This window comes from Oncorhynchus mykiss, chromosome 19, assembly GCF_013265735.2.
Source record: "Oncorhynchus mykiss isolate Arlee chromosome 19, USDA_OmykA_1.1, whole genome shotgun sequence".
NCBI classification, from domain to species: domain Eukaryota; kingdom Metazoa; phylum Chordata; class Actinopteri; order Salmoniformes; family Salmonidae; genus Oncorhynchus; species Oncorhynchus mykiss.
Window position 1 is genome coordinate 52,047,247 of NC_048583.1, and position 15,038 is coordinate 52,062,284.

General features: G+C 46.3%; 1 protein-coding gene across 3 annotated transcripts in view; it reads right to left on the reverse strand.

The window, feature by feature from the left end:
- Positions 1-626: 626 nt before the first annotated feature.
- The window catches only part of ahctf1 (AT hook containing transcription factor 1), a 38,547-nt gene continuing 24,135 nt past the window's right edge, over positions 627-15,038 (reverse strand). For all 3 annotated transcript variants that reach the window (XM_021574673.2, XM_021574674.2, XM_036955039.1), the window contains 16 exons: positions 14,585-14,775; positions 14,320-14,464; positions 14,040-14,171; positions 13,713-13,860; positions 13,450-13,600; positions 13,221-13,313; positions 12,854-13,010; positions 12,396-12,611; positions 11,431-12,259; positions 10,912-11,017; positions 10,702-10,823; positions 8,692-8,969; positions 6,414-8,511; positions 6,197-6,297; positions 5,780-5,859; positions 627-1,661 (listed from right to left, as the gene is read on the reverse strand). In XM_021574673.2, the coding sequence (XP_021430348.2) occupies positions 1,466-1,661; positions 5,780-5,859; positions 6,197-6,297; positions 6,414-8,511; positions 8,692-8,969; positions 10,702-10,823; positions 10,912-11,017; positions 11,431-12,259; positions 12,396-12,611; positions 12,854-13,010; positions 13,221-13,313; positions 13,450-13,600; positions 13,713-13,860; positions 14,040-14,171; positions 14,320-14,464; positions 14,585-14,775 (5,043 nt within the window). In that variant the 3' untranslated portion in view covers positions 627-1,465. The remainder of the gene's footprint in view (positions 1,662-5,779; positions 5,860-6,196; positions 6,298-6,413; positions 8,512-8,691; positions 8,970-10,701; positions 10,824-10,911; positions 11,018-11,430; positions 12,260-12,395; positions 12,612-12,853; positions 13,011-13,220; positions 13,314-13,449; positions 13,601-13,712; positions 13,861-14,039; positions 14,172-14,319; positions 14,465-14,584; positions 14,776-15,038) is intronic.

Sequence of the window (15,038 nt, forward strand, 5' to 3'; positions counted from 1 at the left end):
CTATACCATGGTTCTTGTAGGATGACAATGTTTGTATTTCCGATTTCTTTGATGAAGTCCATGTTCCTGCTCTTTAGGCCAAAGGCAGATGACCTCAGGCCTTGGATATTCCAGGATGATATAGTGAAGGCTTTTTGTTCCATAGTGTCCAATGTTGTTGGTTGTGGTTTGGCCTCAGGCCAGTAAGTGTGAGCAGAGCCTACTAAGCATCTGGTACATGCCATTGGCTTGGGCTAGTGTAAGAGTGGGGGTTGGGCCTGTTTGCACACTCAGTGTTTTACTCTGAGAATTAGAACCTAACACTAAACTTTATAAAAGTTAAGATTACTGATACACACAGTTGACTTTTGTCATATGAGCCAATACTAATACCTCCCTGAACCCTCAATCCCCATCCGTCTTATACTGCCATTTTGGGCCCATGATTGCCCTATTTCAAATGTCTTATCTAGCGCGATCTGACCCTGACCTTAAATTGGTCATAAATCAAAATGGGACAATTCAAATACTCGTGCCCCACTACTAAATGTACACAATCAAGGTTTCTATCCAACCAGGATCAAGTCTTAGTACTTGCTTCTTATTGCTTAAGAGCAGAACATTGGACAGAGACAAGAACTCCACAGTCTCAATGAAATACTTCAGCTTTACCGTATTGTCACAGAGCAGTCATGGAAAATAAGACATTCTACATTCATCGGCATGTTATGCTGGTCAAATAAACGACCTTAAAACAGCCCCAGTGGATTTACTGTGTAGGTTATATACATGTTAGTGATACAGTACAGGGAAAAAAAGACAAAATAATCCAAATCATTGCAAATTAAATCACTCGAAAAACAGCAATTAACTTAAATAATTGTCTTAAGGCTGATATTGGCATCGTGATTATGAGCCAAACATTTTCAAAACACTAAAATTTAGCACAGATCATTCACAAGTATTCAACTTTATTCATAACATGGCAAAAGAGACTATTTACATACGCATCAATTTATAGAAATTTAAGAATTCTCCAGAAATAAAAAACACTTTTTTGGTGTTCAAGTCCCCCAGTCTTCCGCCCTGTAAACATAACAATAATTTATAGAAAATTATTTTATCAATATCCAATTAAATTTGCTTAATTGATTTAAAAAAAATGTTCTCCACTGGTTGTCTGTCTTAAATACAAAAACCCAGGCTGTAACCGTTAGAAGAAAATCTGAATAAAATAGTTTCCTCAGAGTAAAGTTAGGAGTCCAGTCCACAGATCTCTAGAATGGATTCCTCGGTCTCCTTTTCTTCATCTGCGTTATAGTGTATTGAAAAGCAAATACCCAGCAGGCACCATACTACTTTCCCCCATCCTATTTTTCAGGGCAGTTGAAGGAAAGGAGACGAGGAGATTCACCCTATGAGTTCTGACAGTCTGTAAGATTCCAAGTTGATGCTGTAGTTTGTTCAGGGCTAAATTGGCATCCGATCATAGTTTCTTCCTGCGGGTGACTGGTTTGGGGAAGATTGCCTCCAGCACTCGTTTGCGTCGGAGGTTCATCCGGGAGGCTGGGGCATCGTTCTCCTCCACCAGCCTCCTCGTGGTGCGCGGGGCGGGCTTGGCCGGGCTGGGCATAGGAGAGATTAAATCCGCCTTGGCTGGGGGAGGGGGCGCTGCATTGCGCCTGGGGGAGAGTAAGAGAGAAAAGGTCATCTCGTGACTTCTGGAACAAACTGATAGAGTGAGCAGGGCGCGACAAACTTTTTTGCCATTTGTGCTTTGGACAAATAGGACAATCTCCAGTCACTTGTCACCCCACTTTACAAAATAAAATGCCGTACATTTGTTTTTATATGGTAGAGAATCAAACAAAAATGTAGACTACACTGCCCATTGGATTCTTTGCATATTCAAGCCTGTCTAAAAACACAACACTGCCCATTTACAAGACTCTCCTGTAGTATGGTTGGCCACCCTTGACTAGGATTATCATCAACTGGCACGGTTTACTAATGACTAGGATTATCATCAACTAACACTGGTTACTAATGACTAGGATTATCATCAACTAGCACGGTTTACTAATGACTAGGATTATCATCAACTAGCACGGTTTACTAATGACTAGGATTATCATCAACTAGCACTGGTTACTAATGACTAGGATTATCAACTAGAACGGGTTATTAATGACTAGGATTATCATCAACTAGAACGGGTTATTAATGACTAGGATTATCATCAACTAGAACTGGTTACTAATGACTAGGATTATCATCCACTAGCACTGGTTACTAATGACTAGGATTATCATCAACTAGCATGGGTTCTTAATATGACTAGGATTATCATCAACTAACACTGGTTACTAATGACTAGGATTATCATCAACTAGCACGGTTTACTAATGACTAGGATTATCATCAACTAGCACTGGTTACTAATGACTAGGATTATCATCAACTAGAACGGGTTATTAATGACTAGGATTATCATCAACTAGAACGGGTTATTAATGACTAGGATTATCATCAACTAGCACGGTTTACTAATGACTAGGATTATCATCAACTAGCACTGGTTACTAATGACTAGGATTATCATCAACTAGCATGGGTTCTTAATATGACTAGGATTATCATCAACTAACACTGGTTACTAATGACTAGGATTATCATCAACTAGCACGGTTTACTAATGACTAGGATTATCATCAACTAGAACGGGTTACTAATGACTAGGATTATCATCAACTAGAACGGGTTATTAATGACTAGGATTATCATCACCTAGAACGGGTTACTAATGACTAGGATTATCATCAACTAGAACGGGTTACTAATGACTAGGATTATCATCAACTAGAACGGGTTATTAATGACTAGGATTATCATCAACTAGAACGGGTTATTAATGACTAGGATTATCATCAACTAGAACTGGTTACTAATGACTAGGATTATCATCAACTAGAACTGGTTACTAATGACTAGGATTATCATCAACTAGAACGGGTTATTAATGACTAGGATTATCATCAACTAGCACGGTTTACTAATGACTAGGATTATCATCCACTAGCACTGGTTACTAATGACTAGGATTATCATCAACTAGCACGGTTTACTAATGACTAGGATTATCATCAACTAGAACGGGTTATTAATGACTAGGATTATCATCAACTAGAACGGGTTACTAATGACTAGGATAATCATCAACTAGAACGGGTTACTAATGACTAGGATTACCATCAACTAGAACGGGTTACTAATGACTAGGATTATCATCAACTAGAACGGGTTACTAATGACTAGGATTATCATCAACTAGAACGGGTTATTAATGACTAGGATTATCATCAACTAGAACGGGTTATTAATGACTAGGATTATCATCAACTAGAACGGGTTATTAATGACTAGGATTATCATCAACTAGAACGGGTTACTAATGACTAGGATTATCATCAACTAGAACGGGTTATTAATGACTAGGATTATCATCAACTAGAACGGGTTACTAATGACTAGGATTATCATCAACTAGAACGGGTTATTAATGACTAGGATTATCATCAACTAGAACGGGTTACTAATGACTAGGATTATCATCAACTAGAACGGGTTATTAATGACTAGGATTATCATCAACTAGAACGGGTTACTAATGACTAGGATAATCATCAACTAGAACGGGTTACTAATGACTAGGATTACCATCAACTAGAACGGGTTACTAATGACTAGGATTATCATCAACTAGAACGGGTTACTAATGACTAGGATTATCATCAACTAGAACGGGTTATTAATGACTAGGATTATCATCAACTAGCACGGTTTACTAATGACTAGGATTATCATCCACTAGCACTGGTTACTAATGACTAGGATTATCATCAACTAGAACTGGTTACTAATGACTAGGATTATCATCAACTAGCACGGTTTACTAATGAGTAGGATTATCATCAACTAGAACGGGTTATTAATGACTAGGATTATCATCAACTAGAACGGGTTACTAATGACTAGGATTATCATGAACTAGAACGGGTTACTAATGACTAGGATTATCATCAACTAGAACGGTTTACTAATGACTAGGATTATCATCAACTAGAACTGGTTACTAATGACTAGGATTATCATCAACTAGCACTGGTTACTAATGACTAGGATTATCATCAACTAGAACGGGTTATTAATGACTAGGATTATCATCAACTAGAACGGGTTATTAATGACCAGGATTATCATCAACTAGAACGGGTTACTAATGACTAGGATTATCATCAACTAGAACGGGTGATTAATGACTAGGATTATCATCAACTAGAACGGGTTATTAATGACCAGGATTATCATCAACTAGAACGGGTTATTAATGACTAGGATTATCATCAACTAGAACGGGTTATTAATGACTAGGATTATCATCAACTAGAACGGGTTACTAATGACTAGGATTATCATCAACTAGAACGGGTTATTAATAACTAGGATTATCATCAACTAGAACGGGTTATTAATAACTAGGATTATCATCAACTAGAACGGGTTATTAATGACCAGGATTATCATCAACTAGAACGGGTTATTAATGACTAGGATTATCATCAACTAGAACGGGTTATTAATGACTAGGATTATCATCAACTAGAACGGGTTACTAATGACTAGGATTATCATCAACTAGAACGGGTTATTAATAACTAGGATTATCATCAACTAGAACGGGTTACTAATGACTAGGATTATCATCAACTAGAACGGGTTACTAATGACTAGGATTATCATCAACTAGAACGGGTTATTAATGACTAGGATTATCATCAACTAGAACGGGTTACTAATGACTAGGATTATCATCCACTAGCACGGTTTACTAATGACTAGGATTATCATCAACTAGCACGGTTTACTAATGACTAGGATTATCATCAACTAGAACGGGTTATTAATGACTAGGATTATCATCAACTAGCACGGTTTACTAATGACTAGGATTATGCCTTTTGCTGCTGGACAACAAAATAACGTTTTTGAAAACCAATAAAACAGAGTAAATTGCTGGTTTAAATGGCATATAACGTGTTTATTAAATAATTCCCTCAACATTTATGTTGTTGTATTTTGGCTAGGCTACTTTGAAACAATATGTTGCATGACAAATCGTCCATATTTTAAACAATTAAGTTTATGGTGAAATAGTTTCGAAATGCTGACCACCTCCGCTCTGATTCAAGTTGGGTGATGCGCGGTGTGCAACAGGCCCTGTCCTTCACTCTCCGGTTTTGTGACCATTTGATCTGAACAAACCATGCCTCGAGTATGTCGACAGAATCTTAGAGGTTAATGTTAATTATCCTTCATTATATTTGTCAAAAATGACTGCAGTTTAACCTATATTGATTTAACTAAACGTCTCATTAAAGTTTAGCTACATTTTCTGGCGCCTCACTCATGTCAACATCTGTTTGGGCATAAGGCTGTAGCCAATATGCATATCACCTACACTGACCTGTAGGCTTTTTTTATGTACATGAAAAATAGATTGTAATATTATTCCACTGTTGGCCCCTCTGATGCAATTCTGATCTGTGTAATTGTTTGATATTGTGCGCAAATTTTTTTTTTTTTGTAACTGGTATATTCTTTTGTCCGCCAATTTATTTACTTGTCCCGGACAACAGCTAATGTCAAGTCCTGGCGGGTTGGAGCACTCACATTGCAGATGGAGTGTTAGGGGAAGCTTTGACTAGAGGAACGCCGATGGCAGTATGTCAACAGAACTTACTTGGTTGTTCGCCTCTTGGGTGCTTTGGTTTTAGCAGCAGCCGTCTCTTTCTCCACATCGTCTTCTGACGAGTTCTTTTCCTGAGCAATAGAAAGATATAGTCAGAGACTAAGCTTGAATATGGTTTTAGCTAACAGCAACCTGACATGTAGCAAATGACCATGTATCTGTGAACAAGGCCTCTGTGTTCACAGATCTGAGAGGATGGGATAGGTGAGTGCAATATGCCAAAGGAACCAGTTATTGTATTTGAGGGCTAGGTGGAGAAATCATCTCCACCATATTGTGTAAACCTAGACAGTCCATTTAAACCTGTGAACACTAAAGTAGTGGCTGAGGGAGGAGGGCTATGGAGGCAAATGGAACCGGACAGTCCTGTCTTGTCTAACATCAGTCTAAAGGACGTGATCAACTGACCTCGTTATCAGGCTGTGCTGCAGTGGTGTCCGCCGGTCGCCTGGTACGAGTAACAGGAGGCGCAGACACGTTATTCTGACCGGGAGACTCTACTCTCCTACCTATCAGACAGAAGATGAAAGGTGTGAAAGAAAGCCAGAACAACTACAGAATAACCTTCCTCTTCTAACCACAAAGTCTGACAGGCAAATGTGCTAAAAAATTAGGAGCAAGTTACCTCTGGTTCTCCTTCGAGGTGGTGAGTAGATGAACGAGTCCCTGACGGGGCTTCCCTGGTCGGCCTCGGGCACTATGATGTCTCCCATCGGGAGTGGAGAGGGCGACCGCTGACCCAACGACTTGGTGACTCTCCTCTTGACTCTCACCATCTCTGTGATGACCGGGGCCTCAACCACTTCCCTCTTGACCTCCTCGTCACGGAGTCTCTGGATGAGGGCGTCGGCCACCGGCGTTCCGGAGACCACCTCCAGCGGCGTCTCTAACAGGGGAAGGTCCTCCTCCTGGTGGTTCCACAGGCGGCTCCTGGTTGGTCGACGGTAAACGCTGAGGGGCGGGTCATCCAGGGCGAGTGCGGAGGGCGTCTTCTCAGCGGTGCCTTCACCCCTCGTCTTCCTCCGGCTGCGGGGAGGGGTCAGAGCAACCCCTTCCTCTGTGAAAAGGGCGAGGGTCACGCCCGCACGGGTCGATTTGCGGGTCACCCTGCCTGGACTGCTGGGCTGTTTGGCCCTTTCATCATTCCCCTTCTCTTCCTCCTCAGGGACCACAGACTGAGTATGGGCGGCTGGGGTCTTGGTTCCAGTTGTGCTCTTCCTAGCGCTGTGTGTAACAGACTGAACTGACACCTGGTTGGCTGTTTCATCCATGGCTGTTGGCTCTCTGTTGCTCCCCACCTGGGTGTTCCTGGTCTGGCGGGTTCCCGTCCTCGGAGTGGCCTTCTGTGGAGTGCGCTGCTTGGTCGGGGTTGCCTTTGAGAGGACCACAGTTTCCGCCGGGACCTCTTCCTCCCTTTTCCTCTCCTCCTGCTCTGGCTGGGATTCAGTTTTCCGAGCGCTTCGGCGAGGTGTGACGGGAACTCCGAAGTCCTGGCTGTGCCGGCAGCTCCTGGTGATCCGTCTGGGTGTGATTGGGACCTGAGCGTCTGTCTCCATCTCAGTCTGTCCGGCCGGCCTCTCGTCCTCTGACCCAGGCCTCTCCGCCTCCACTGAGGTAAACTTCACCATCTTCCTCTGGTTGGTTATCCTGCGTGTCGGAGTGGACGGGGCTTTCCTGACCCCCTCTGAGATTTCCTCCACAGACTTAGACTGGCTGTTGGAGGTCTTGTCCAGATTCCTCTCCTCCACACTGGCTATAGAGAGCTTTCCGGTTTGAGCTGCTTCTTCTTCAAGTATGGCTGCCAACTCACTTATGGCTTCTCCCTGGACAGGTTCATGGTTGTCTGACTGGATGGATCCATTGCTTTCTACCTGAGACAGAGGCTGGTCTGCAGGGACAGAGACGGGCTCCTCTCGCTCTTCTTCTAGCTCAACAACGTCTGCCTTCATCTCCTCCTTTCGATGAGCACACGAGAGAGTCTCCTCTTCCATGGTCATCTCTTCGGTTTCCTCCAACGCTCCGTTCGGCTGCTCATTCTCATCCAGGACTGGTGACGTCTCTTCTGCTTTGGTTGGTTCAGAGTCAGCAGGGATCTCATCTGGCTCTTCTACATGGTCTGTGTCAACATCTTCAGCTGATCTGGCTGGTTTAGCCTCAAAGGATTCAGGCAGGACGTCCGTGACTAGAGGAACATTCTCCTTTGACATGGCCTCAGTTCCACCAGTCTCTGCCTCCGTCCAGCTATCCATGATCCCCTCCAGGGTGTCCATCCCCTCCAGCGTGTCCATCCCCTCCAGGGTGTCCATCTCAGCCTCCTGCTCCTGCAGGGGCTCAGCTGCAGCCAGGGTGTCCTGGTTGTCCGTACCCAGGCAGATGACCTCCGGGTCGGTCACAGGCGTCTCAGACGTGCCACCTGCCTCCTCTGTGGTCAGATGCTTACTGGGTTCTAGTGGTACCGTGTCTGCATCGTCATCCACATCCTCCAGAATCAGAGAGAAGCTGCTGTGGGCTCCAGAGGTGGCTACCTCTGGTTGGCTGCCTTCCCCCACCTCAATGAGCCCCAGGTGGGCGCCGTCGGCCAGGGCATGCCCCTCCACCAGCTCCAGAGGAACCAGCAGGGTGGTGGAGGGCTTCAGCTCTGTGTAGCAAATCCCCTCTGCCTCATCTCCTCCTACCCCCAGCCTCACCATCACCACCTCCCCCTCTAGGTCATCCTCCACCATCTGCAGGGGAAAAACACAGAAGCATGAGAACATTTATAGAGCAAAACCTACGATCACAAAACAAGATACTTTCACCCCCTTTTCAAAAAGTGCAACTTTTAACATCAGTCACCCACAGCATTTAGGTCTACACTGCTTACATGACTGAGTTATGAAATCCTAAGACAGTCACTGTTTTACCTTTAGGTCTGCCTCTGTGGTGACCAATGAGAGCACAGCTGCATCCTGCTCCGATAGTGCAGGCAGGAACTGGGGGTGTGGCTGCAGGGGCGGGAGCTGGTCCAGGAAGAGAGAGGGGGGCGGCAAGGGGGCTTGCTGCCTCCCGTTCCCCTGCACCTCCTCGATGACCTCCACCTCGCTGCCCGAGTCCTGCTCAGCAGGACCATCTGACTCATCTTCATCATCATCCTCCAACACAGAACTAGAGAGTTCCTCACTGTCGTTCAGGCTCACCACAGCTACAGGGAGGGAAGAGCCCCATCAAACACACTCACATTTTTGCCCGATACCGATATTTCCTTGCAAAAAAAATCCACTACTGATAAGATATTTACATTTTTAGCAGCCTTTTAAGCATTCTAGTACAGTTAAATAGTTAACACACACACAAACACAAAACAGATGCAGCGGTCTAGGGCACTGCATCAGTGCAAGAGGCGTCACTACAGTCCCTGGTTCGAATCCAGGCTGTATCACATCCGGCCGGGATTGGGAGTCCCATAGGGCGGCGCACAATTGGCCGGGCCCTCATTGTTAATAAGAATTTGTTCTTACCTGACTAGCTGGCTGCATACAACGTTAGCGTTGTGCAACTGAGTTAAGTAGCTGTGTATGTTCATGAACTGAAGTTCAATTTCTTTTTTTTCTTTTTTTGAATTTTACCCCTTTTTCTCCCCAATTTCGTAGTATCCAATTGTGTAGTAGCTACTATCTTGTCTCATCGCTACAACTCCCGTACGGGCTCGGGAGAGACGAAGGTTGAAAGTCATGCGTCCTCCGATACACAACCAACCAAGCCGCTGCTTCTTTAACACAGCGCACATCCAACCCGGAAGCCAACCGCACCAATGCGCCGGAGGAAACACCGTGCACCTGGCCACCTTGGCTAGCGTACACTGCGCCCAGCCCGCCACAGGAGTCGCTGGTGCGCGATGAGACAAGGACACCCCTACCGACCAAGCCCTCCCTAACCGGGCGACGCTAGGCCAATTGTGCGTCGCCCCACGGACCTCCCGGTCGCGGCCGGTTACGACAGAGCCTGGGCGCGAACCCAGGACTCTGATGGCACAGCTGGCGCTGCAGTACAGCGCCCTTAACCACTGCGCCACCCGGGAGGCCCCTGAAGTTCAATTTCAAAAGTGGCAACCTAGCTAATACTTACAAGGATTCCAAAATCGTTGCTTAGAATAATGAAAAAGACCACAGTTTCTACTGGTCATTGTTTTCAGGCTGGTTGTATTGGTGCTAGCTAGGTACCAAGCTAAAGCTAGCTACCCCAGTTACGGTTGAACAAATGATGCTTCATTACCAACGCGGTATTGTAAACATTGTTTGTGGCCGGTGTTTGCTTGTTTGCAGACTTTACAGCTTTGACAGTGCTACTATATATTTTTTGACACGCAAAGACCCAAACGGCGTTCCATAGTATGATTGTCGTGAAGCTAATAGCAGTGACGCTATTACTGTGGTTGATTGTCAAGGGCAATGAATCCCATTATCTTGCCTTTAATGGATTTCACCTTTGAGTTGTCTCGCTGAAATGTTCTTACTCTTCGATCCACACAGCAGACATTGTGGGCTAGGTTAGGAATGCTGTGTTGCACGTGTAGAGCAACATTTTACGCGCCGTTATTACGTCATGTATGCACGGTACCTTTGACATCGGTTTTAACATCGGTGTTAAACTAGACATCGGATGATACCGATGTTGGTATTTTTAACTAATACCGTCAGATTCCGATATGTTCACCGATATATCGTGCATCTCTAATTATGTGCATTCCAGACCATTATTGGTCGGTATTAGCCCAGAGAGGTGTCAATCCCGCTGCCAGCCAATAAAAACACAAAATCCTTTGTGGTTGTAGCTCGTACAGTGAGCCCGTGTTAGATCTCTGATCGCATGACCTAGAAGTTAATGTATGTGACAAATAAAACAGTCATGAGCAAGAGGTGAGAGAGGTCACTCACATTGGGAGTCGGTGCCCGTGGGGTCTGAGGTGGCTACGGACAACAGAGACTTCTGGGTGGTGAGGGCCAGGGGGACGGCTGTAGGAGTAGACTCCTCCTTTACCACGTCACACACCGGCTCACTGCCCAGGGGAGAGAGAGGTTTAATATCAATAAATGGTTGTAAGCACATACACAACCAATATTGTTGGGATGCGTTTCAGGACGTACCTGTTGAAGGATGTCCAGTTGTCAGAAGCCTTGTGGATGCCCGAGCGGGTCAGGGGAGGAGACAGGTCGTTGCCAAACAGATGGCGCTCCACAAACTCATCCAGATCTACAAGAGCAAGAGAGGAATCAACCAGGTTTAAAATCAAGTGCATCAAGATGAGTCCTGTCTGGGTAAAACTCTTCCAAGCTTAGTATTTCGATGTGGTTAGGTTTAGCTCGGTTACCTGCACTGAGCTCCCCCTCACAGGCCCTCAGTACATTATCAAACCCTAAATCACCTCAAACGGGCGTGCCTTTGCACAGTGAGGATAATCTAAACTGTTCCTCAAAAACATTAACGTTTTTGATTGAACACACATTTTTGGTGTTCACTTTGCCTACACAGGTTTGAATAATTTGACACCATCTACACAGAGCTGAAACCAAGCAGGACATGAATGTAATGCATTTAATTTGTCTACTGGAGCATCTGTAAGATCCTGGCTGAGTGATGTCCTCACAGGTGGGTGGAACCCTCACCAGTGTGTTCTGTGGCATCCACAGGTTTCATTGGTTCAGTGGGTTGAGATTCATCCTCTTTGGGAGTTTCCTCCTCCACCACCTCCGCAGTCTCCACCTCAAGCTCATGGTTGGGCATATCAATAACTTCCTGGTGAAGGTTAGATTCCTCAACCACCTCCGTGTCAGGAGTTGGTTCTACTGCCTGTGTGACCCTTGGTTGGACTACAACTTCCTTTTCCGCCTTAGGCTCTTGGTCAGGGCTGACCTCCATCTCCCCTACTTCCTGGTCCAGCTCCACTTCTCTGCTGACCGCCTCTTCCTTTACTTCCAAGTCCTTGTTCTGCCCTTCCTCCAGTGACAGGAGGAGAGTCAGCTCATTGGCTGCTGCAGGCTGCACTTCCTCCTTTGAGAGTGGGGCTTCCAGTACTGCTTGAGTTTTGAGGTTAATCACCACTTCATCATCATCCTCATCTGTGACCTCATTGGCTGGATGTTGCAGCGCCTCCATCTCCAGGTCTTCAGGCAGAGGTGCATCATGGAACTCCAGCGTGGTGTCCGTTGAAAGGACAGAGGCCTGGCTCGTCTCCAAGCCTAGGCTGAGTCGTCCTGGTAACGTGCTAGGCAATGCAGTTACCACGACAGAGGAGCCGCTCTCAGACGCTCCACTCTCTGGTGAGGGCTCGCGGACCGGTGGTTGCAGGAACTTCACATGTGTCACCTTCACCTCCTCCACCTCTTCCTGCTCTTCCTCATCATAGTCAGCAGAGTGTGAGGTCCAAGCCTCAGGTCCAGCCTTTGACAGTGGAGAGCCTCTGGTCAGCAGGCTAATCTCATTCTCGGTTGCGATCTGTAGAGTACAAAACAAATCATTAACATGGTACACAAGGGTAAAGTATCTGAAAAGTTTGTTTGTTCATAAGAAAGACTCTCTCAATTCCACTGTTATGTTGCTAAATAAGGCCCAGTGGTCCAGGAGGTCTTACCCCGTTGCTCCAGTGGAGGGTGCCTTTCTCTGACTGCGAGGCAGTCTCCTCGATGAAGGTGATGCGACTCTCCTTGGGGCACAGTGGGGGGGTGACAGAGCGCCCGGGAGAGGCAGAGGGGGTGGCCACGGGGGTGGGGCGCAGGCTGCTCCTCAGGATGGACTGAGGGGTGAAGGCCGAGAACAAGGGACCGGACGTTGCTAGGGCTCGCGCTCGCTACGGGAAAGAAACAACCATTTGAGTTTCAAACACACAGTTGACAACCCACTGCAGCAGGCTTAGGTCTCAGGCACAGTGGTGTTCAGGACCATGTGACTTCTAGTAGGAGTTCATTCCCAGCCAAGCTATAAAACTAGGGGATTTCCAGTCATCGTGCCAGTGAGCATCAGTGTCTAGGATGTGGGAGCATGTGTGACAGTGGGGACAGTCAACACCCTCCCCTTTTGTCTGGGTCTTACCTTGACCACCTGTGGAGTCTGCAGCAGGCTGAGCTCAGGGGCCTTGTTGATGCTTTTGGGGGGGTTCCAGGAGCTAGCTGCCCTAGGGGGTGTCAGCAGGGGTCGTGCCCCCTCTGGAGGAGTGGTCTGAGAGGGGTGAACCACTAGGTCCAGCACCCTGGGGGTTGTGACAGGAGGAAGGGTTAGGAAAGCATGTCAGATGTATTGAAATCAACATGTGTTTCTCTTACACAAAAGACTAGCGGCATGTCATTTATAGCTCATCTTACATACTTCCACCCAAACCTCTCATTGACATGGTTGTATGATTAACGCAAGTCTGAGTTCGGTGGGATTATGTCAAGTTGAGGTTCGGTGTGTGTCGTACCTGGACTTCCTCTTGGAGGCCATGGTGATAGGCGTGCCCACGAAGGCCTCGGGCAGATCCCGGGAGGGGAAGAGCACCTCCGCTGCCCTGGGGCTGGGTGGCGTGGAGAGGGGAAGGGAAACAACTCAATTGAACAGATCAAATCCAGGGGTGGATAACCCATCTTTACCACTTACTTACATCTTAGTCAGAAAGGGGGGGGTTGGGGACAGGGCGGTTGGGGTCTCACCTCTTGAGTGGGGAGGACTGGGGCGTGGGGTTCTTCCCCACCCACACCTCCTCGATCTTCGACAGGACGCTGTTGATGAACGCCGCTCTGGTCAGCACGTTCTCATTGGCCGACCGCTTGGCGATGGTCGACAGCGGCTGTGGCCGCGACACTAAGAAGAACACACATTATCGAAGTCAAGGGTCACGCTGAAAACATAAATCGAACCTTGAAGCGTGTACAGAGCAGTGTAATAAGAAGCTAGGAGGGACAAGGTCACGTACCCTCTCTGAGGATGGTGGAGGGGTGGTGGTATGGCTTAGCTCTTTCCGTGGCCAGCTTCCTCTGGACCCGAGGAAGAACTTTCCCGTACTGGTCCAGGATTGAGTTCCTGGTTTTGGTTCTCTCCTTCAGCTTGGGATCCCTCTCGTTCTGGAGAACAGATATATGAACGGAATGGAAACATTAAGGGCAGAATTCAGCAACATGTCATATCAACACACACGTTAGGGTGACTTATTTCTAAAAACCTGCACAACATTTCTCGTAGCATATGTTCTGTATTGGTGAAGTGTATAAATAACCATGAGTTTATTTAAATGTGAACGTACCACCATGTTCATCTTGAGGGTGTGGTTAAGCTGCAGGGCGGGGACGTAGTTAGCCTGCTGCAGGTAGTGCATCATCAGTAGCTCTCTGTTCTGGAGACCCCCTGTACCCTGCAGGAACCTCTCCAAGCACTCCTACACACACACACACACACACACACACACACACAGGTAAATCTTCAGAGATGGGATTGTCACATGAAAACACATGTTATTGATGAGTATGCCAGGGTCGTGATTTCGCCCTGGTAGAAAGGAAAGTTGGGGGAACAAGGCATCCTACTTGTTCAGCCAGACCCAGGGGCAGTTTGAGCAGCTCCTTCATGAGGCCAAGCTCCTGACAGGTCTGGTAGAGGAAACTTAACAACTCCTCCGTGTTCAGGCTGTTGGAGTGCTGCCTCAGCATGGCCCAGGCCTCCACCAGACACCTACACGGAGAGGGGTTACACAGACGTGTTAACTGTACCAGGAAGAAGAAAAAAAAACATCACATCACCGTCACTGTTAGCACGGATGCTAGCTAACACACACACACTTATAACAGCCACCTGTTGTGTAGCAGCACAGCCAGGCAGAGCTGGGCCTGAGCAGTGGAAGAGAAGGGGGGCTTCATAACGTGGAGGTAGCGCAGGGCGATCCCGTGTTTCCCCTGGCACATGAGAGCTTGCAGGATGCGATCATGCTGCCAGCCCCACAGGGACGGGGAGGTGGTGGGGTGCAGCAGCATCTCCAGGGAGTTCTGGAAAGGGTCAAAGTTCAGGTGTCAACTAGATGAAACCATTTTATCACTACCTTTATCAAATCAAATTTGTCACATGCACCGAATACAACCTTAATGTGATTACTTACAAGAAAAAATAGAAAATATTTACTATATAAACAAAAGTATAAATATAAATAAAGTAACAAGAAAATCACATAACAATAACGAAGCTATATACAGGGGTCAATGTGCAGGGGTACAGGTAAGTCAAGGTTATTTATATACTGACTACGCATAGA